The sequence below is a fragment of the Diplotaxodon limnothrissa genome, linkage group LG2, assembly GCF_057381915.1.
Source record: "Diplotaxodon limnothrissa isolate DT_005_m linkage group LG2, D_limnothrissa_male_GT1.1, whole genome shotgun sequence".
NCBI lineage: Eukaryota > Metazoa > Chordata > Actinopteri > Cichliformes > Cichlidae > Diplotaxodon > Diplotaxodon limnothrissa.
Genome location: NC_140597.1, coordinates 32,293,989 through 32,317,067, shown reverse-complemented (window position 1 = coordinate 32,317,067; position 23,079 = coordinate 32,293,989). Strand labels below are relative to the sequence as shown.

Here is a 23,079-nt window from a genome sequence, read left to right as displayed (position 1 = left end):
ACTGACAATTTTCACTTAAACATGACTAAAGTTATAATTCAACAAGTTGCAGACAAGTAATAATCGTAAAATATTTTTTAATCATTTAATATCTTTTTAAAATGGCAAAAGCCAGTAAAATAACTGCATAACTAGTGACATTTGGAAACAAAACGTGCACATCAGTCACTTCAAAAGGGCTGTGCCAAAAAAAGGAATATCAAGAAAATGCGTGCCAGTGAATGCCTTCCTATGAATCAACACCTCTAAAAGGTTTAAAAACTGAGAAGAAAGTAGCTGAAGTGCATAACATTACACTGCAACGTTAAATTAGATTATTTAAAAAAAAAAACATGTCCTACCTCTACAGACTCATCTGGATTATCAAACATTTCAGCAAAGTCTGATGGACTTTTCTTCAGAGTCTGGTCAGCAGGCAGCGTGTTGTCATTGTACGATGTCACAAACTTAAAGTCACTGGTTCTAGATCCCGTGGTCAGGTACGCGTCATAATTGTAAGTGCTGCGTAAAGTTCCTGTGCCATCAACATCTGCGTAATTAGGAGGGAGATAACCGCTGGGGATGGCAACTGCTCCGTCAAACAACAGTCTGGGCTTTCTCCTGCGACAAAACCTCAAACCCAGGATGATGATGATGAAAGTCAGAAAAAACGTAGACACAGACACCAGCGCGATGATCAGATAAGAGGTCAGTTTGGAATTGCTCTCATTATAAGACAGATCCTTCAGTTCTGGCACCTCAGCCAAGTTATCAGAAATAAGTAAATACATGGAACAGGTGGCAGACAGAGAGGGCTGTCCGTTATCTTTCACTGCCACTACAAGGTTCTGTTTCATGCTGTCAGATTCAGAAATGTCCCGCTGTGTCCTGATCTCTCCGCTGTGGACACCAATAGTAAAAAGTCCCGGATCAGTGGATTTGACTATTTGATAGGACAGCCAAGCGTTCTGTCCGGAGTCCGCGTCCACCGCGATCACTTTGGACACCAGAGAGCCTCCGTGTGCAGCTTTGGGGACCAGCTCGGTCATGAAGGAGTTGCCCTCCGGGGAGGGGTACAGGATCTGAGGAGAGTTGTCATTCACATCTGAGATGAACACACTCACGGTCACGTTGCTGCTGAGAGGAGGAGAACCATTGTCTCTGGCCATCACGTGGACTTTGAAGCTCCTGAACTGTTCATAATCAAACGACCTCACAGCGTGGATCACACCCGTGTCTCCGTTCACAGACAGATAGGAGGACACCGGGGCACCGTTCACCTCACCAGCTAACAGAGAATAAACCACTGTACCGTTCTGTCTCCAGTCGGGGTCTCGAGCACTAACGGAACATAAAGTGGAGCCAGGTTTGTTATTCTCACTCACATATGCGCTGTACGATTGTTCCTCAAACACAGGTGGGTTGTCGTTGATGTCAGCTACAGATAACTGAACACATTTAGAAGAGGACAGAGGTGGAGAGCCCTCGTCAGTGGCAGTGATTGTAATGTTGTAATCAGACACTAGTTCGCGGTCTAGTTGTCCTGTGCTCACCAGAGAATAATAGTTTTTAATAGACGGAACCAACTTAAAGGGGACACCCTGCTGGATGGAGCAGCGGACCTGTCCATTATTCTCAGAGTCTTTGTCCTGCACGTTAATGATGCCCACCTCTGTACCAGGCGGCACGTTCTCTGCAGGGGGGTTCATTAGTGACTTTATATATATTACTGGTGCATTGTCATTAACATCGGTGATATCGATCATTACTTTAGCGTCGGATGAAAGCCCATAACCATCTTTGGCCTCTATACGCATCTCATATTTTGAATTTGTCTCAAAATCAAGCATTCCTGTGACCTTTATCTCTCCTGTTTTACTGTCCAGTGAAAAAACCCTTTTAGCTCTTTCTGTGATGCGATTAAATTCGTACGACACCTCTCCGTTCACTCCTTCATCTGCATCAGTTGCGCTTACAATTACAACTAAAGTGTTAAGATTTGAATTTTCAGGTAGATTGGCTTTGTAAACGGCCTGGTCAAACACTGGCGCGTTATCGTTAGCATCCAACACAGTAACGTGTATAACGGCACTTCCTGACCTCTGTGGATTTCCACCATCGACTGCAGTCAGGATGAAATTTAAATCGTGCTCCTTTTCGCGGTCTAGCTCTTTATCTAGCACCAGCTCGATGCTCTTAGTCCCATCAGCATCTTCTCGAACAGATAAAACAAAATGGTCATTCTTTTGTAAACTGTATTCTTTGACTGCGTTCTGCCCAATATCTACATCATGTGCTTCATTGACGCGGTATCGAGCTCCTTTAACTGCTGATTCTCTTATTTCCAACTTAACTGTATCTTTGGGGAAAACTGGTGAATTGTCATTTACATCCAGAATAAGCAGTGAAATACGGTGCAGCTCCAAAGGGCTCTCCACGACTAATTCAAATTTAAGCATGCACGAAAGCCTCTCCCCGCACAGCTCCTCCCTGTCAATCTTCTCCCTGATGACAAAATTTCCAGTCTTGAGGTCAATGTCGCAGTAATGCTGGTAGTTTTCCTCTGTATCAATCCGGGCTTTACGAGTGAACAATTTTGCTACTTCCAGGCCGAGATCCTTGGCAATATTCCCAACAATGGATCCCGGTCTCATCTCCTCCGGTGCAGAATAGCTGAGGTCCGCAGCGGTTATCTCGAAAAACAGAGCAAAACCGAACACAAAACAGAGCGAGGCTTGTCTTTTTAGGACCATTTTTTCACCCAAAATGACACGAATACAAAAATGCCCCTTCCGCTGGGAATATTACACAAAGTAATAACAAAACAGCGTATACCGCGACTACAACAATGGTAGCTCTAGTTTTAGACTAATATCTTCGTTGGTAGTGGGTGGGGAATTGAACCTCTTCACATCTGCTAGTGAGCAGCGACGCTGTGAGTTAATTTGAGATATTACAAATAAACATGTTATAAGCTAGTATAAAATGCCACAGTTACAGCCACAACGACCACCGTAATCGTTTTGTTGCCAATTTTAATTCACAAAAGAAACCGATTTTTCCTGCAAGTTTGGACTTTGATTTTGTGTTAAAGTACAAAAAAGCACAAAGTTTCATTCAGCACCACAGACAGCGCTTAAAGGGTGAAGAAAAGACATACATACTTCCCTCATTTAAATTTTCTGAAAGTGACAACATGATGGACTTTTCTAAAAACACATTAAAATAACACTAGTTCTATATTTTTAAAAAACAAATATTTATTGGAGAATCTAAAGTCCCGCAAAAGAAAAAAACAGGGTGTTTAATCATAGGGCATAGAAAATGAGTGAAAGAAATTTTTAACGAAGAATAAAAGAATAATAATTTCATTTAGTCTATTGTTTGATGATTAAAAAACGCCTGGAACTACAACCTCTAATAGGCGTTTGCAGTAGACACACAATTTACACGGACAAAATTAATCAATATTCTAAGTGGTCTTGAAATTTGAGAGAGAATTTGTTTATTTTTCCATTAATTAAGTAAATGTGCCGTGTGTTAAACGTAGTTAGTAAACATCACTTAACAACAGTTTCTATAAATGTACTAAAATTATTTTTTAAAACATTTCATCTGTAGCATAAGTACAAGTTTAACGAGCTCGTGATTACACGAATTACATTCAAAATATCAAACTGACTAGTGGAACTTCACATCTAACAGCAAGCAATGGACGTATTAGGCACACTGTCCTACAGAGAATTAACTGATAATTAAATTGATAAATGTTATTGACCACTCAGTATTTCAGAATGTCAATTTGTGATGACTGACAATTTTCACTTAAACATGACTAAAGTTATAATTCAACAAGTTGCAGACAAGTAATAATCGTAAAATATTTTTTAATCATTTAATATCTTTTTAAAATGGCAAAAGCCAGTAAAATAACTGCATAACTAGTGACATTTGGAAACAAAACGTGCACATCAGTCACTTCAAAAGGGCTGTGCCAAAAAAAGGAATATCAAGAAAATGCGTGCCAGTGAATGCCTTCCTATGAATCAACACCTCTAAAAGGTTTAAAAACTGAGAAGAAAGTAGCTGAAGTGCATAACATTACACTGCAACGTTAAATTAGATTATTTAAAAAAAAACATGTCCTACCTCTACAGACTCATCTGGATTATCAAACATTTCAGCAAAGTCTGATGGACTTTTCTTCAGAGTCTGGTCAGCAGGCAGCGTGTTGTCATTGTACGATGTCACAAACTTAAAGTCACTGGTTCTTGAACCTGTGGTCAGGTACGCATCATAATTGTAAGCGCTGTGTAAAGTTCCTGTGCCATCAACATCTGCGTAATTAGGAGGGAGATAACCACTGGGGATGGCCACTGCTCCGTCAAACAACAGTCTGGGCTTTCTCCTGCGACAAAACCTCAAACCCAGGATGATGATGATGAAAGTCAGAAAAAACGTGGACACAGACACCAGCGCGATGATCAGATAAGAGGTCAGTTTGGAATTGCTCTCATTATAAGACAGATCCTTCAGTTCTGGCACCTCAGCCAAGTTATCAGAAATAAGTAAATACATGGAACAGGTGGCAGACAGAGAGGGCTGTCCGTTATCTTTCACTGCCACTACAAGGTTCTGTTTCATGCTGTCAGATTCAGAAATGTCCCGGTGTGTCCTGATCTCTCCGCTGTGGACACCAATGGTAAAAAGTCCCGGATCAGTGGATTTGACTATTTGATAGGACAGCCAGGCGTTCTGTCCTGAGTCTGCGTCCACCGCGATCACTTTGGACACCAGAGAGCCTCCGTGTGCAGCTTTAGGGACCAGCTCGGTCATGAAGGAGTTGCCCTCCAGGGAGGGATACAGGATCTGAGGAGAGTTGTCATTCACATCTGAGATGAACACACTCACGGTCACGTTGCTGCTGAGTGGAGGAGAACCATTGTCTCTGGCCATCACGTGGACTTTAAAACTCCTGAACTGTTCATAATCAAACGACCTCACAGCGTGGATCACACCCGTGTCTCCGTTCACAGACAGATAGGAGGACACCGGGGCACCGTTCACCTCACCAGCTAACAGAGAATAAACCACTGTACCGTTCTGTCTCCAGTCGGGGTCTCGAGCACTAACGGAACATAAAGTGGAGCCCGGTTTGTTATTCTCACTCACATATGCGCTGTACGACTGTTCCTCGAACACAGGTGGGTTGTCGTTGATGTCAGCTACAGATAACTGAACACTTTTAGAAGAGGACAGAGGTGGAGAGCCCTCGTCAGTGGCAGTGATTGTAATGTTGTAATCGGACACTAGTTCACGGTCCAGTTGTCCCGTGGTGACCAGAGAATAATAGTTTTTAATAGACGGAACCAACTTAAAGGGGACACCCTGCTGGATGGAGCAGCGGACCTGTCCGTTATTCCCAGAGTCTTTGTCCTGCACGTTAATGATTCCCACCTCTGTACCAGGTGACGCGTTCTCGGGTATGGAGTTAGATAGTGATTTTAAACTAATCCCAGGTGGGTTGTCATTTACATCTGACAGCTCAATTATTACTTTTGAGTCTGAGGTAAGACCATATCCGTCTTTAGCATCTACACGCATTTCATAAACGGACTCTTCTTCAAAATCCAAAGGTCCGATTACCTTTATTTCTCCTGTGATGTGATTTAAATCAAATGCTCTTCTGCCAGTCTCTGATATACGACTTAGCTCATAAGTCACCTTACCATTTAGACCTTCATCTGCATCAGTTGCAGCCACTTTAACCACTACAGTATATAAAGGAGAATTTTCAGGAAGACTGGCTTTATACACAGGTTGACTAAAAACCGGAGCGTTATCGTTAGCGTCTAAGACAATTACATGCACGGTAGTCGTGCCACTTCTTTTAGGACTGCCCCCATCCAATGCAGTAAGCAGTAATCGGAATTCCCGCTGTTCCTCGCGATCCAATTCCTTTTGCAACACTAGTTCAGCAAATCTGCCTCCATCTAATTTAGTCTGCATTTTCAGCACTAGATAACTGTTAGTCTGCAACACATATCTTTGAACAGCGTTTTGTCCAATATCGAGATCGTGTGCTTCCAAAATACGGAAACGGGATCCCTTTACAGCCAATTCATTGATTTCTATTTTTATTTCGTCTTTCGCAAAAACAGGTTGATTGTCATTGATATCTTGTATTTGTAATGAAATTCGATGTAACACAAGTGGCGCCTCTAAGACCAATTCAGATTTGAGGATGCAAGATGCCTTTTCGCCACAAAGAGCCTCTCTATCAATCCTCTCAGCTACAATTAAATCGCCAGTGCTTGGATTTATGTCACAATACCGTTTACGGTTCAGATCGCTGTCAATGCGGGCCTTTCGAACAGATAATTCCCCCACGTTCAGTCCGAGGTCCCTTGCTACATTTCCTATGACAGATCCGGTCTTCATTTCCTCGGGAAAAGAATAGCTCACATCTCCATAGCCGAAGAGAAAGGATTGAAGAAAGAAAGCAAAGCTGTATAGCAGGCCCGCCACCGAATTTCTACTGTGTGCCATCTTTGGACAAAAAATACAAAGAAAAACACTCGAAAACGTTTAACAGTCCAAACTGTATCAGTGCGACAACAAGTGCGCTCTTTTCACATCAGTTATAATCGAAAATATTTCCAGAGAATGGTGGACAAAAGCACACCCAAAGGGACAGTTTGACAATGACAAGACTGCATTAACACTAACAAACCAAGAGCTATGGATGGAGGTATGTTTCCACTGCTGGTAAACAGCGACCCTCTGAGTTCATATGCGTTGTCTGCACGTGAAATATTTAACTTGCAGACAACGCATTGATTTCCTTTATGACCACAGCACACACAGCACACTTCTTAAAAAAAAAAAAGGGGGGGGGGGGGGTTACAGCTAAATGTATTGTCAATTTATATTTTAATACCGATCTGGGTAGGCAACATTTTTCGACTGGTAAAAACATTAATTACTAAAGAAAATTAGTAGTCCCAGTAACGTCCACGTTCAATTACCATTTCACTGGTGCGCATTCTCCCTAAAAAAATGGAAAATGCATAAGTAAAGTAAATACAAACATAAGCACTAATCTTCGGGTAGAGTAAGAAGTATAAAAACATGAAAAATCAACTTAAGAAGCTTTAAATATCATCCACAAATCACAAGCCAGGGCAAATATTCATCAGAGAAATAAAATGAATGACAATATTGAGCTTAATCAAGTGTTTTCCTAATTCGTGAGGGTCCATTTATCAGTACGGGCAAATGTAACCTCATTGGAAAGGAAATAACCCATGATTACTATTGAGAATTACCATCTGAATAATACCGTAGATTTTAAAAACAACAAGCATTCTTGTACTGTAAGTGAATCTCTAAAGGACAGGGTGATGACACTTTTTCAACCTGGTGGAAGGTTATGAAGTCCATGGAAAGGTGAGTGTTTGTTACTTTGTTGTTTTTTAATTTGTTGAGTTAAGAACCTAAGAAAACCAAACAAACAGCAATTTGAACTTTAACATGTCAATCTGAATTATGATAGTTCATATATCATCAATATCTTCTGCATAGAATTTTGTGCTTTTGATATCTATTACTAACTTCTATTAACAGTATAATGCCAGAGAAAGACTCCATCACTTTGGAGTCTCTCTCTGGCATTATATGGTTAATACATCTTTTGAAATGGGAAAAGTTCATTTCTAATTCTGGACTTGGAAAAAGTAAAACCTGACAAATAAAGTCAATTCTTTTTCCATTTCTATAGCCAAATGTTTTTTTCTTAATTATCATTCCCCTAAATCTTTCTATTGTGTAATGAATTGCAGCTTCTAATACACGTGCTGAAGTTCATAGTTCAGAAGAGAAAATTAAAATGCATTATAGTGACATAAAAATAGATTTAAGGACACTGTTTCTACTAAGGCGGTATCTGACTACAATATGACTGCTTTCATTAATATTAAATGAAATAAAATATATGGAATTAAAAACCTAAAAAAGATTCCGAATATCTATACAAGAAAGTTTGATTGGTTAAGGTGCAAATTTATCCCCAACAGATTTATAAATTTAACGCCAGTAAGTAAGTCATACCTCTAGAGACGCATCTGATTCTTCAAATGCATCAGCAAAATCTGATGGACTTCAAAGACAATACTATAAATGTAAAAACTTAAAGACATAACAAAACACTGCGATTTTGATAACCCAGTTATTTCAGCATCCTACCTCTATTGGAGTTTCGAGATCTTCAAACGCATCAGCAAAGTCTGATGGACTTTTCTTCAGAGTCTGGTCAGCAGGCAGCGTGTTGTCATTGTATGATGTCACAAACTTAAAGTCACTGGTTCTTGAACCTGTGGTCAGGTATGCATCATAATTGTAAGTGCTGCGTAAAGTTCCTGTGCCATCAACATCTGCGTAATTAGGAGGGAGATAACCACTGGGGATGGCAACTGCTCCATCAAACAACAGTCTGGGCTTTCTCCTGCGACAAAACCTCAAACCCAGGATGATGATGATGAAAGTCAGAAAAAACGTAGACATAGACACCAGCGCGATGATCAGATAAGAGGTCAGTTTGGAATTCTTCTCATCATAAGACAGATCTTTCAGTTCTGGCACCTCAGCCAAGTTATCAGAAATTAGTAAATACATGGAACAGGTGGCAGACAGAGAGGGCTGTCCGTTATCTTTCACTGCCACTACAAGGTTCTGTTTCATGCTGTCAGATTCAGAAATGTCTCGCTGTGTCCTGATCTCTCCGCTGTGGACACCAATGGTAAAAAGTCCCGGATCAGTGGATTTGAATATATGATAGGACAGCCAGGCGTTCTGTCCGGAGTCCGCGTCCACCGCGATCACTTTGGACACCAGAGAGCCTCCGTGTGCAGCTTTGGGGACCAGCTCGGTCATGAAGGAGTTGCCCTCCAGGGAGGGATACAGGATCTGAGGAGAGTTGTCATTCACATCTGAGATGAACACACTCACGGTCACGTTGCTGCTGAGTGGAGGAGAACCGTTGTCTCTGGCCATCACGTGGACTTTAAAACTCCTGAACTGTTCATAATCAAACGACCTCACAGCATGGATCACACCCGTGTCTCCGTTCACAGACAGATAGGAGGACACCGGGGCACCGTTCACCTCACCAGCTAACAGAGAATAAACCACTGTACCGTTCTGTCTCCAGTCGGGGTCTCGAGCACTAACGGAACATAAAGTGGAGCCAGGTTTGTTATTCTCACTCACATATGCGCTGTACGACTGCTTATCAAACACAGGTGGGTTGTCATTGATGTCAGCTACAGATAACTGAACACTTTTAGAAGAGGACAGAGGTGGAGAGCCCTCGTCAGTGGCAGTGATTGTAATGTTGTAATCAGACACTAGTTCACGGTCCAGTTTCCCTGTGGTCACCAGAGAATAATAGTTTTTAATAGAAGGAACCAACTTAAAGGGGACACCCTGCTGAATGGAGCAGCGGACCTGTCCATTATATTCAGAGTCTCTGTCCTGCACGTTAATGATGCCCACCTCTGTACCAGGTGGCACATTCTCAGGTATGGGATTTGACAGTGTCTTCAGGTATATAAATGGTGTATTATCATTTACATCAGTCACATCTATTAAAACTCTAGCATAAGATGTTAGTCCTAAACCATCTTTGGCTTTTACCCTCATTTCAAAAAAACTTCTTTCTTCATAGTCAATTACACCAGTTACTTTAATTTCTCCCGTTTTGGAATCAATGGAAAATACATTTATGTCGTTGTCAGACACATGGCCAAACTGATATGCTACATCTCCATTCACTCCTTCGTCTGCATCTGTGGCACTGACTTTAATCACTGTTGTATCTAAAGGAGAGTTTTCAGGCAGACTGGCTTTATAAACGGCCTGGCTGAACTCTGGGGCGTTATCATTAGCATCCAGCACAGTGACGTGTATGGCTACGGTACCGGATCTCTGAGGAGATCCACCGTCCAAAGCTGTGAGGAGTAAATTAATCTCCTTTTGTTTCTCTCGATCAAGTTTATTCTGTAGTACAAGTTCAACTCTATTGCTATCAACAGCCAGAATAAAGTTGTCGTTCTTATGTAGGCTGTATCTTTGCACATCATTTTGACCAATATCTGCGTCATGGGCCTCTTCAATTGAGAAGCGGTTACCCTTCTCTGCTGACTCCCTTATTTCCATTCTTATCAAATTTTCGTTAAATTGCGGTGCATTGTCGTTCACATCTTGAATATGCAGACTTACATGGTGAAGCTCCAAAGGATTTTCTAACACCAGATCTACTTTTAGAACACAAGAAGGTTTCTTCCCGCAAAGGCTTTCCCTGTCAATTCTCTCCGATGTGATCAAATCTCCGGTTCTCATATTAATTTCACAGTACCTTTTCCGAGATCCTTCAAAATCAACACGGGCTTGTCGTGAAGCTAAGGTTCCAAAATTAACACTGAGGTCCTTCGCGACGTTTCCAATGACATAGTCTCGTTTCATTTCTTCTGGAATAGAGTAACTCAGGTCCCCATAAACCAGGCGCAGCGTTACAACAAACAAAGCAGACCGGAGAATCAGTCTTAACCCTGAAAATCCTTTGTCTCCCATCCTGATACAAAAACGTGACCGCAGTGCTTCTGATGCACTTTCCAGAGCAAAAACAACAACGTGATTCGTAAACGATTCAACAATCCAAAGTGTAATATCACGATGAAACACGGAGAAACATGTCTGCAAACGTAACTGGTTCTCAGGGAATTACAGTCGACATCTGTGTAGTAGCAGTGGGTGGAGTGGTGTGTGTGTCAGTGTGCTATCAGCCAACAGCGACACCACGAGTTGCCTTTTATCCTCACACTAGGTGATTAAATATGTTTGTCGATGTCTGAAAACACAAGTCATGTTCACTTATCGTTAAATAAACGTTGAATTGGTGTTTCAAAACACAAGCTAATTGAAAACACCAAAACTACGAGAAATCGCTAACTAAAAGAAAAAAAATAGTGTTTCACGATTTACTGATGACAATTAACATCATAGCACTTGTGCATGAAGAACAGTAACAAGTACCTCCCCAGTAACCATTTTATAATCAGTTTGTAACTACAAACAATTAACGAGTGTATATAGTGGCAAACAAGAAATGTCTACACACATGTGATAAAATGTCATTCGTTTACCTCAGGCACATAACCTATACACAGGCTCATCATATAACACATCTTGTGTTCTTCGTTCACAGAACACAACTGAACTGAAGAGCATTTGATTTGCGGGCCGAACGTTCTAGATACAATTAAGCTAATGTTTCTTCATCGTTGTGAAAGGAAGAAGAAATGAAAAAACAAACTGTTTTATGTAGATATTGCTATTATTTTGAAGGTCACATAGATAAACCTGACAGAAAATTCTGTTAAGACTGTTTTACCTACGCTAATACCAGGTTAACAATCACTCAATGTAAAATGGTATACCTGACTACTTCATATTCAGAGCTGAGCTCGGCAAAAATAAAAAGAATTCAGTAAGTGACAACACGAATGTCTATTATAATTATTATCAATATTATTAATAATATCAATGGTCGCAGACAATTACTAGAAATGACGTCGATTTAAATGAAAGAGCACAACTATAGAGAGAGTGCGCGCGCGAGAGAGGGAAAGACAGGGAGACAGAGAGAGGGGGAGAGAGAGAACAATTACAGTGAGTGGGTCTCTGGGGCCCTGAGGAATATTTCAGCACCAAAGAAAGTTAATTTGAGATTTGGCAGGACCAACCACGCAAAGATACAAAATGTGTTTCTGCTATACGCGCAGCCACGTGCTCTTCAATAGTGTGAATTAGTTATTTTGATAAAAGCAAACAATTACAATAAGTTAACCATGGCATAAGTCCGCATTGTTTTATACTGTATAGTTTGCTAAAGAATTAGTTATTTCATTAAATCTTTTTGCCACAAGGACCCAGAAAAACACGTAACAACAATATACAAAATTACGAAAAATAGCACCCGCAAATAACAAACTAAGATGTAAGTTACACGATAAGTAAAGAAAAAAGAAAAATAGTCGAGATCAACATGCCGTAAGGTATTTCTGAATGAAAGTTTTCATCATATGATAAGCAATTCATGGTAAACGACAATACTACCTGTGCAAGATAAAGACATAAACAACGGTCTTACAAATATTTTTTTTAAAAAACAAAAAGAAACACAACAAAAAGTGTAGGAACCAGAGGAAAGATTTGTGAGTGTCTTACCTCAATAGATTGACCCAGAGTGTCAAATGGATCAGCAAAGTCTGATGGACTTTTCTTCAGAGTCTGGTCAGCAGGCAGCGTGTTGTCATTGTACGATGTCACAAACTTAAAGTCACTGGTTCTAGAACCTGTGGTCAGGTATGCATCATAATTGTAAGTGCTGCGTAAAGTTCCTGTGCCATCAACATCTGCGTAATTAGGAGGGAGATAACCGCTGGGGATGGCAACTGCTCCGTCAAATAACAGTCTGGGCTTTCTCCTGCGACAAAATCTCAAACCCAGGATGATGATGATGAAAGTCAGAAAAAACGTGGAGATAGACACCAGCGCGATGATCAGATAAGACGTCAGTTTGGAATTGCTCTCATTAAAAGACAGATCCTTCAGTTCCGGCACCTCAGCCAAGTTATCAGAAATAAGTAAATACATGGAACAGGTGGCAGACAGAGAGGGCTGTCCGTTATCTTTCACTGCCACTACAAGGTTCTGTTTCATGCTGTCAGATTCAGAAATGTCCCGCTGTGTCCTGATCTCTCCGCTGTGGACACCAATGGTAAAAAGTCCCGGATCAGTGGATTTGAATATATGATAGGACAGCCAGGCGTTCTGTCCGGAGTCTGCGTCCACCGCGATCACTTTGGACACCAGAGAGCCTCCGTGTGCAGCTTTGGGGACCAGCTCGGTCATGAAGGAGTTGCCCTCCGGGGAGGGGTACAGGATCTGAGGAGAGTTGTCATTCACATCTGAGATGAACACACTCACGGTCACGTTGCTGCTGAGGGGAGGAGAACCGTTGTCTCTGGCCATCACGTGGACTTTAAAACTCTTGAACTGTTCATAATCAAACGACCTCACAGAGTGGATCACACCCGTGTCTCCGTTCACAGACAGATAGGAGGACACCGGGGCACCGTTCACCTCACTAGCTAACAGAGAATAAACCACTGTACCGTTCTGTCTCCAGTCGGGGTCTCGAGCACTAACGGAACATAAAGTGGAGCCAGGTTTGTTATTCTCACTCACAGATGCGCTGTACGATTGTTCCTCAAACACAGGTGGGTTGTCGTTGATGTCAGCTACAGATAACTGAACACTTTTAGAAGAGGACAGAGGTGGAGAGCCCTCGTCAGTGGCAGTGATTGTAATGTTGTAATCAGACACTAGTTCGCGGTCTAGTTGTCCAGTGGTCACCAGAGAATAATAGTTTTTAATAGACGGAACCAACTTAAAGGGGACACCCTGCTGGATGGAGCAGCGGACCTGCCCGTTATTCTCAGAGTCTTTGTCCTGCACGTTAATGATTCCCACCTCTGTACCAGGTGGCACATTCTCGTGAATGGGATTTGACAGTGACTTCAGGTATATATCTGGCGAGTTGTCATTATTATCAATAACATCTATTATAACTTTGGCATAAGATGTTAACCCTAAACCATCTTTAGCCTGCACTTTCATTTCAAAAGAACTTTTTTCTTCATAGTCAATCAAACCACACACTTTAATTTCTCCAGTTTTAGGATTAATAGAGAAAACTTTATCATCGCTGTCAGATATATGACCGAAGTCATACGTTACATCTCCATTCACTCCTTCGTCTGCATCTGTGGCACTGACTTTAATCACTGCTGTATCTAAAGGACAGTTTTCAGGCAGACTGGCTTTATAAACGGCCTGGCTGAACACTGGGGCGTTATCATTAGCATCCAGCACAGTGACGTGTATGACTACGGTACCTGATCTCTGAGGAGATCCACCGTCCAAAGCTGTGATGAGTAAATTAATCTCCTTTTGCTTTTCTCGATCGAGTTTATTTTCCAGTACAAGATCGACGTTGTTGTTGTCAACTGATAAAATGAAATGGTTGTTCTTTTGTAAGATGTACCTTTGCACAGCATTTTGACCTATATCTGCGTCATGGGCCTGCTCTATTGGAAATCGACTTCCCCTTTCTGCTAACTCGCTTATTTCCATTTCAATTAAATGATCTTTGAATTGTGGAGAGTTGTCATTTATGTCTTGAATATGAAGACTAACACGATGAAGCTCCAACGGATTTTCCAAAACTAGATATGCTTTTAACACACAGGAAGGTTTCTTGCCACAAAGGTTCTCTCTGTCAATTCTGTCCATCGTAGTAAAATCCCCAGTACTAATGTTAATGTCGCAATACATTTTACGAAATCCTTCAAAATCAACACGGGCCTGTCGTGAAGAAAAACTTCCACGGTCAATACCGAGATCCTTAGCTATATTTCCAATAACGAAGTCGCGTTTCATCTCTTCGGCAAAAGAATAACTCAGATCCCCGCTTACGAGGCGCATCGTTACAATAAACGTAGCAAGGCAATAGATCGGGCCTGAAAATCCTTTGTCTCTCATCCTGAAATGAAACGTCTTCCGCTTGTTTATCTGGCTATTTAGAGCGAAACAACATATGTATCCCAAATCAGTCAGAAATCCAATAGTCCACACCAGTTTATACAGAACTATGTCCCAGGATTTAGCGTTTCTGATAAATGAAAAAAAAAAAACTGAATTCATGATGGGTGGAGTGCTGCATGTTCTTTTTCTTCCAGCCAACAGTGACACCATGTGTCTTTTTAACTTCACATCCGCGTTTGAATAAAACTTCAAGTCAAAAAAGAAAGAAAGAAAGAAAGAAAGAAAGAAAGAAAGAAAGAAAGAAAGAAAGAAAGAAAGAAAGAAATCGCATGAAGGTAGTGTTTACTCCTGTCGATACACTAAATTGGAATAGCGAATTATGTTCTCGGTATATTATAATGAAAATAAACTAAACAGTACATGAAATATCAGCAATTATAGCTACAGAATACAAATGACAAGGCTCAGAACCATGGACAGCGGCAGAGAAAATACTTAGACCGTTTTTATACAGAAAAGACAAATGCTGCAACAGTCGCACACACACACAGTTAGAAAAAAGCAATTGAAATGGCAATTTCAATCATTTATTTCCGATTAATAGCAACTACGTTCATTAAAATATAGATAAGCAACAAATCAGAAGTAGACATAGTCTTTTTGCGGAAAGTCGGTCCTTATACTAGAGTAGACATTATTAGAATGATGCATCGATGTACAAGTGTCATCTTACTGCTGATGGACGTGACTATAATTAAACACATTACATGCATTTTTGTACATTGACTCACAGCTTTATAACATATGCTCAACACCGTTCGGGAGGTCACGAGATAAACCTGAGGTCGTGTAACTTAAAACGGAAACGCACGCACGCGGTCGGACATCTATATGTGAACTTGGTGTTATGTTTGACTTTTTAAATGCTGAAGTGATGACACCACTTTGAACACAAACAACATGAAGCGTTGAAAGGGAAATCTCTTAATGGCTAAACTCCAGCTATTCATAACCATGAAGACAAGACAGTACCTTTATGAAATCTGCAACAATACACTGCGTTGTACAAGCTTCATATGGTATTTCTTTATCTGAGACTAAAAGCAAACAAAGTACTACTTGTCCAAGTATGGAACGCCAGGACTGACATAATAAATTAATTATACCATTAAATAATTGATTAAATGTGGCAGTAATTAATTACAATTGGAAATAATTAATTAAATAAATATTTTTGACACATTTAATTAATTAAATAATTATTGCCACATTTAATTAATTATTTAATAGTATAATTAATTTATTATGTCAGTCCTGGCGTTCCATATCCAAGCAGCAAAGGAAATATCAAAGTAAAGTACAAGTCAATCAACACTGCACTTCTTTGAATTTGAAACTGAACTTCTTTCTTAATGTCATCCATGAGTTGTGGACTACAACAGTCTCACCGGGAACACACGACACCTATTCATTTTTACAGAGTCAGTGCTGCAAATGTTAGTAGCTAACCAGTATTAATGAGCTCGCTGGCATTTGACAACCACCTAACAAATCCGTATGTTTGTTGGTTTTAAGTTTCATGTTAGTGTAGTGGGTTAGATTTTGTAGAAGATGTTTTGTTCCTACATGGTGTCTGTGAACGCAGCGTGAACATTTAATGGTACCCTAGCGATCTAATCAGAGGTTAGCTATGAGGAGCAGCTGTGGCCTATTCACTGATTTAGCGTTTGGTACTCATTTCTCCCATATATGGTGACGATCACAGCCTGATCTTAACGTTGCAGATCAAATTCAGTCGAGTGGTTAGTAGGATCCTCGTATGAAGTCTGCAGTTTAGTTAATAATAGCGTGGACCAAGGATAACTGTTCTTTTCTCTTATTATAGGTACCCTGCTGCCATCTTGTTGAGTCTTGTTATTTCTCGTTGTTGTTTTCAGTGTCCTCTAGTGCCTTGTTTTGTTTTAACTTTGCTTTGTTTTATCATGTTTAATCTTGTCCTGTGCCGTTTGTGCCACACCGCACTTTGTTGGGGCCAAGCGTGGGTGCGCCTGATGCTGCATTTCTGTGGTATTTTAAAGGTTTTATATGTAGATGCATACACTCCTCTTCTGTTTATTTTTCACTGAGTAGTTCCCTATTTCTTGCTTGCTTTATCGGTTTATTTCACTATAGGTTTATTTCACTTTAGGTTTAGAGACGGACGCTTGCTGGGGGGCTAGGCACATTTGGTCAGGTTGCCTCTTATGCATGCGAGTGTAAACGCCGGGATACGATTATAAAGCGCCTTTAGTTGCAGTGACAACTGCAATGCGAGGTGACGAGTGAGTAACTGGTGGCAGTCCTTGGGCACTACTCCCTGTAGGTTGCCTCCCAAAGTGACCTGTATTTAACTATATTAATTGGCTTTTTGTTGAGCTGCTATTTTACTTGGAGCAACACAGTGAGTCTTGTAGTTTTAAGCCATGTCTGGTAGTGATGTTTTAGTTAAAGGTACAGTGGTATTGGAAGTCCTGCCACTAAATTTGCTGTTGTCTTTGTATCTCCACATTATTCAGATAATGCATTAAACAAACCTATTGACAATGACTTGCCACGCCTCTTCTTTGTCAATAACAAGCCCGTGTGTCTTTGTAACTGATAAAACCTTTGCACTGGTTAATGTGAAATTTCCTGGGGTGCAACTCCAACACCAGGTGGCGTTATCAGTTTAGTTACATTGTCAGTTTCCTTCTCTGGCGCCACAATGGGATAGAAATAAACATGTAGCGCTCACCATCCAACAGACTGTCAACACACCTTTGAGAACAACATTATAACATGCGGTAACACTAATGTATACCGAGGTACAATGTGGATGTACATGAGATGACAAAGAATTGAGCACAAGAAATGAGATTATCAATACTGACAGCAGGAAGTGATGAATATCTGACAGCTATTGTTTCGGTAGTTTAAAAAGTGATTTAGTCATTTTAATGCTACATTGATGATGATAATAATACCCATTAAACATAATTGTGATTTACTCACAGAACGTCCCTTCGACTGGTCACTTACTTCCCCGACTATCGCTACCGTAGGCGGCTAAACGTTTTGATTTGACGTCGGATGCACTTCCTAGCGCAAGCCCGGGGTTTCCCCTCTGTGCCTCTTTAAAAATAGGAGGGATCCGTTCCTTAAACAACGAATGCGTTAACCACTTCACCACAAAATTAACACGGGGACTTTCGAAATTACATGAACTAATAAGTAAATCTTGAGTATAGGACCTTTGTTCGTCTTTCATGTGAAAGATCATTAACAGTACTGGTGCCGCCATCAGTAAATCAGATGGTTTATGCGACAAAGTGTATCATCAATTTACTAATCATTACTTGTTAATTTAATGCCGTTGTTTATTTCGAGGTACTTTGCAGTGTTGTAAAAGCTGACCAGAAATCAGAGTGAAACTTGACTCGTCGTCAGAAGAGTCTAAAAAAATACACTGAAAGTTTCGGGTTGGAAATAAAAGGAAGTTGGTTACGTTCCAGTTTAATATTAATAGCTACGTTTCGCTATAAGCAACCCCCCAAGATTGACTTTGTTTGTAATATGATGAAAGGCGTTATTTTGAAAAAAATTTAAATTCATACACAAACACACAAAAAAATGCAAGAAAGGGGAGGTACTATAGGAAAGACCCTGTAAATAACAAGAAGCCTCAGGTTCTACTTATCAAAGACAATACTATAAATGTAAAAACTTAAAGACACAAAACACTGCAATTTTGATAACCCGGTTATTTCAGAATCCTACCTCTATTGAAGTATCGAGATCTTCAAATGGATCAGCAAAGTCTGATGGACTTTTCTTCAGAGTCTGGTCAGCAGGCAGCGTGTTGTCATTGTATGATGTCACAAACTTAAAGTCACTGGTTCTTGAACCTGTGGTCAGGTACGCGTCATAATTGTAAGTGCTGCGTAAAGTTCCTGTGCCATCAACATCTGCGTAATTAGGAGGGAGATAACCGCTGGGGATGGCAACTGCTCCGTCAAACAACAGTCTGGGCTTTCTCCTGCGACAAAACCTCAAACCCAGGATGATGATAATGAAAGTCAGAAAAAACGTGGACACAGACACCAGCGCGATGATCAGATAAGAGGTCAGTTTGGAATTGCTCTCATTATAAGACAGATCCTTCAGTTCTGGTACCTCAGCCAAGTTATCAGAAATAAGTAAATACATGGAACAGGTGGCAGACAGAGAGGGCTGTCCGTTATCTTTCACTGCCACTACAAGGTTCTGTTTCATGCTGTCAGATTCAGAAATGTCCCGCTGTGTCCTGATCTCTCCGCTGTGGACACCAATAGTAAAAAGTCCCGGATCAGTGGATTTGACTATTTGATAGGACAGCCAGGCGTTCTGTCCAGAGTCCGCGTCCACCGCGATCACTTTGGACACCAGAGAGCCTCCGTGTGCAGCTTTGGGGACCAGCTCGGTCATGAAGGAGTTGCCCTCCAGGGAGGGATACAGGATCTGAGGAGAGTTGTCATTCACATCTGAGATGAACACACTCACGGTCACGTTGCTGCTGAGTGGAGGAGAACCGTTGTCTCTGGCCATCACGTGGACTTTAAAACTCCTGAACTGTTCATAATCAAACGACCTCACAGCGTGGATCACACCCGTGTCTCCGTTCACAGACAGATAGGAGGACACCGGGGCACCGTTCACCTCACCAGCTAACAGAGAATAAACCACTGTACCGTTCTGTCTCCAGTCGGGGTCTCGAGCACTAACGGAACATAAAGTGGAGCCAGGTTTGTTATTCTCACTCACATATGCGCTGTACGACTGTTCCTCGAACACAGGTGGGTTGTCGTTGATATCAGCTACAGATAACTGAACACTTTTAGAAGAGGACAGAGGTGGAGAGCCCTCGTCAGTGGCAGTGATTGTAATGTTGTAATCAGACAGTAGTTCACGGTCCAGTTGTCCTGTGGTCACCAGAGAATAATAGTTTTTAATAGAAGGAACCAACTTAAAGGGGACACCCTGCTGGATCGAACAGCGGACCTGCCCGTTATTCTCAGCGTCTCTGTCCTGCACGTTAATAATGCCCACCTCTGTACCAGGCGACACGTTTTCAGGAATGGAGTTAGACACCGATTCCAGAGAAACTGCTGGTGCATTGTCGTTTATGTCAGTAATCTCTATTATAACTTTGGCATATGATTTTAGTCCTAAACCATCCTTGGCTTGCACTGGGATTTCAAAAGAGCTTCTGTCTTCATAGTCAATTACACCAGTTACTCTAATTTCTCCCGTTTTGTGTTCAATAGTAAACACATTCATATTATCATCAGATATGTGCCCTAAGTCATACGTTACATCTCCATTCACTCCTTCGTCTGCGTCTGTCGCACTGACTTTAATCACTGGTGTATCTAAAGGAGAATTTTCAGGCAGACTGGCTTTATAAACGGCCTGGCTGAACACTGGGGCGTTATCATTGGCATCAACCACAGTGACGTGTATGACTACGGTGCCGGATCTCTGAGGAGATCCACCGTCCAAAGCTGTGAGAAGTAAATTCATTTCTTTTTGTCTCTCTCGATCAAGTTTATTCTCTAGTACGAGTTCAACCTTATTGCTGTCAGCAGCCAGAATAAAGATGTCGTTCTTTTGAAGCTCGTACCTTTGCACAGCATTTTGACCTATATCTGCGTCATGGGCCTGCTCTATTGAGAAGCGGCTACCCTTCTCGGTTGACTCGCTTATTTCCATCTCAATCAAATTTTCTCTGAATTTTGGCGAGTTGTCATTCACATCTTGAATATGAACACTTACACGATGGAGGTCCAAAGGATTTTGTAACACCAGATCCACTTGCACAACACATGAAGGTTTCTTGCCACAAAGGCTTTCTCTGTCGACTCTCTCCGATGTGATCAAATCTCCCGTTCTCAGATTAATGTCACAGTAACGCTTACGAGATCCATCAAAATCAATGCGAGCCTTTCGGGAAGACAAAGTCCTCAGATCAAGCCCAAGATCCTTAGCTATATTTCCAAGCACGGAGTCTCGTTTCATCTCCTCTTGAATATTATAACTTAGATCTCCATGAGCGATGCGCAGCGTTATAATAAAGGAGGCAAAGAAGATCGGCCCTGGTATTGAAAATCCTTTGTCTCCCACCCTGACTCGAAAAGAGCCCATCTTGCAGCAATTATACTGTCCACAGTTGCAAAGTGAAATCTATTCCAAAATACACAGCAATCCTTACAGCTTTACAGCAAGGTACGGGGTCCTGAAGGTTCGGATATATGCGTTTTTCCAGCAGTCTGCATTTGATATCTAATCAGTAAGTGGAGTGGGTGGAGTGGCAAGCGTTTATTTTCCGTTAGTCAACAGCGACACCACGAGTCACCTTTTAATCTCCTTAGTATTCAATTATTCACAAAAAAGTAAATCACTCCAAGACCGCTCTCGGCCATATTTAACAGTTGTGAATATTATTTAAAACACATTAAGCATTCCTTGCTAACTGTGCCTGAGTAAGATGCCGATGTCATGCCATAACAGTCATTTAAAATGATATTTGGTTTGTTACCCTCAAATGTATACTGTTTGAGCCTCAACAAACCCTAACATTCTTGAATTTATTTTACATTTTTGTAATACACAAAAGTTCTAAGGTTCTCCTTTTTGAGACAATAAGCTGAGGTAACTGAATTACACAAACCTACAGTTTTGATTATTGAAATTCACATGGAATTTCGGAGATACCAAACAAGTCTCCAGATCCAGTTACTCCAAGAAACCCTGGATCGTATTTCAGGACCATGAACAGGTACTGTAAGATTTGGCATGGTTATTGGGCAATGTTGTCTCCTAAAATCAATGAGAGATAACTACTGTAAAGACTAATTTATTTTTAAAACTCTACCCAAAGCTAACTACTGCAAGGCTGCATCCGAAACTGAAGCTTTGTTTCCATCACATTGCCTAAAAAGTGCACCAGTTGACCCTGTCGAGACCTGGAAACGACATTATAAAAGAATGAGCAGGCTACTGCTGCACTCTAAATACACTTTTCCACTTTTCTTTAAACAAAATGTCATTGGCGCTCAATGCCACTGCTCAAAAGTTTCAGTGTCATGTTGAAATGTCGTTTTGCTTGAATGAAAAGCAAATTATTTTCATTTAATATATTTTTAAATTAGAAATGTTACAAATGTTATTTTATTTTTAAAAAACGAATTATTGGAAATAATTAGATTTTTTTTGTTGTTGGAATTTCTGTGTAGCTATTCAGAGGTCCATTTCCTGCAAGTAAAATATCTGTTTCAATTGCATGTGTTCACCTGTTGCTCATAAATCCCAGTTCAAATTCATCCCAAATTCAGTTATGTTAGCAAAGCCAAAAACTGTTAGATTACTTGGAAAATAAATTGAGTTATTTGTCTGTGGGTTTAATTAATGCTAAAATGGCCCCATTTTTTTCTTAAACACTCAGTTGTTGTTCTTAATGACTGTTGCATAATGACTGAAACTAGCACCACTGAAGGAACAATGGGCTGGGAGTTGACTTTTGAAGTCCAGATGTAGTCTCCCATGTCTTAGCTGGTATGGTTCTCTATGCCACCAAATTTAGGGGAATGGTGGATGTGCAGGGGGTTACCTAGGACGTTGACACGTAGCAGGGGAAACTGTAGCCAAGAGAACTAACACTACACATAAAAAAGGTTTAAGAAGAGGTGATTGTGTTTTAACAGTCTGTTTGTAGAGTTGTCATGGTGATGATTAGACCTTGCGTTTTGGGGGTACACCGTCCCTTTAAGAGCCACCTTAAGCCAGACCATGCTTGTACTCAGGTTTGCGTCACGCTGCAAGCGGGAACACTAGAGAGTTAGAGGCTGCAAAAGTTTGCGCGGCTATCTACACGTGAGGTAAATGTGCTAGAAAAGTGTAAAATACTGCAAAATATTGTCGTCGGTGTTGTCGGAGACGGTAATTAGCCTAGGAAACTAAGTTTATTATGCGATGACTCCGTGTTTGTGATGATTTTTGTAGAATTCTGAACGTGCGACGGGTGTATGTTCAAGGGTTACCTGCTGTGAGCAGGATTGAAGAGCGGGTTGGTGTGAGTAATGACAGTGTCCTAACAGATTTCAGAGTTGTTAAGTTTACACTGTTGTTCACTTTGCACAACTTTTTATTTTTCTGTTTGATTCAGAGGGGAGATCACTTTCTGTGTGATTCCTGTGTGTGTACTTCGGCTGTGTAGAGAAATCAAAGTGAGTTCATGATGTTCTCCCTTAAAAAGTTAAAATGAAAGTTTACATTGTACTTTTTTGTCAGTTGAACTGTGAATTATGGGTTCCAAAGAACAATTTGTTTTATTTTTGTATATTTGTTTCTTGACAGGTCACTACTGTTGTCTATACTGAT

The 23,079-nt window shown here is 40.8% G+C and overlaps 5 protein-coding genes across 5 annotated transcripts; all 5 read right to left on the bottom strand.

The window, feature by feature from the left end:
* Positions 1-170: 170 nt before the first annotated feature.
* Positions 171-2,732, bottom strand: LOC146638829 (protocadherin gamma-A11-like). Its single transcript, XM_085364987.1, has 2 exons — positions 342-2,732; positions 171-179 (listed from the first exon to the last, which is right to left on the bottom strand). Exons 1-2 carry the CDS (start codon positions 2,730-2,732, stop codon positions 171-173), a joined length of 2,400 nt encoding a protein of 799 aa, XP_085221113.1.
* A 1,227-nt stretch (positions 2,733-3,959) lies between these two features.
* Positions 3,960-6,528, bottom strand: LOC146638828 (protocadherin beta-15-like). Its single transcript, XM_085364978.1, has 2 exons — positions 4,129-6,528; positions 3,960-3,968 (listed from the first exon to the last, which is right to left on the bottom strand). Exons 1-2 carry the CDS (start codon positions 6,526-6,528, stop codon positions 3,960-3,962), a joined length of 2,409 nt encoding a protein of 802 aa, XP_085221104.1.
* A 1,683-nt stretch (positions 6,529-8,211) lies between these two features.
* LOC146638827 (protocadherin gamma-A11-like) lies at positions 8,212-10,608 on the bottom strand. The gene has a single exon (XM_085364967.1). It carries the CDS (start codon positions 10,606-10,608, stop codon positions 8,212-8,214), a length of 2,397 nt encoding a protein of 798 aa, XP_085221093.1.
* A 244-nt stretch (positions 10,609-10,852) lies between these two features.
* On the bottom strand, positions 10,853-14,643 carry LOC146638826 (protocadherin gamma-A11-like). Its single transcript, XM_085364957.1, has 2 exons — positions 12,265-14,643; positions 10,853-10,885 (listed from the first exon to the last, which is right to left on the bottom strand). Exons 1-2 carry the CDS (start codon positions 14,641-14,643, stop codon positions 10,853-10,855), a joined length of 2,412 nt encoding a protein of 803 aa, XP_085221083.1.
* A 3,786-nt stretch (positions 14,644-18,429) lies between these two features.
* LOC146638825 (protocadherin gamma-A12-like) lies at positions 18,430-20,844 on the bottom strand. Its single transcript, XM_085364951.1, has one exon. The coding sequence runs from the start codon at positions 20,842-20,844 to the stop codon at positions 18,430-18,432; it is 2,415 nt and encodes an 804-aa protein (XP_085221077.1).
* Between the last annotated feature and the right edge of the window lie 2,235 nt (positions 20,845-23,079).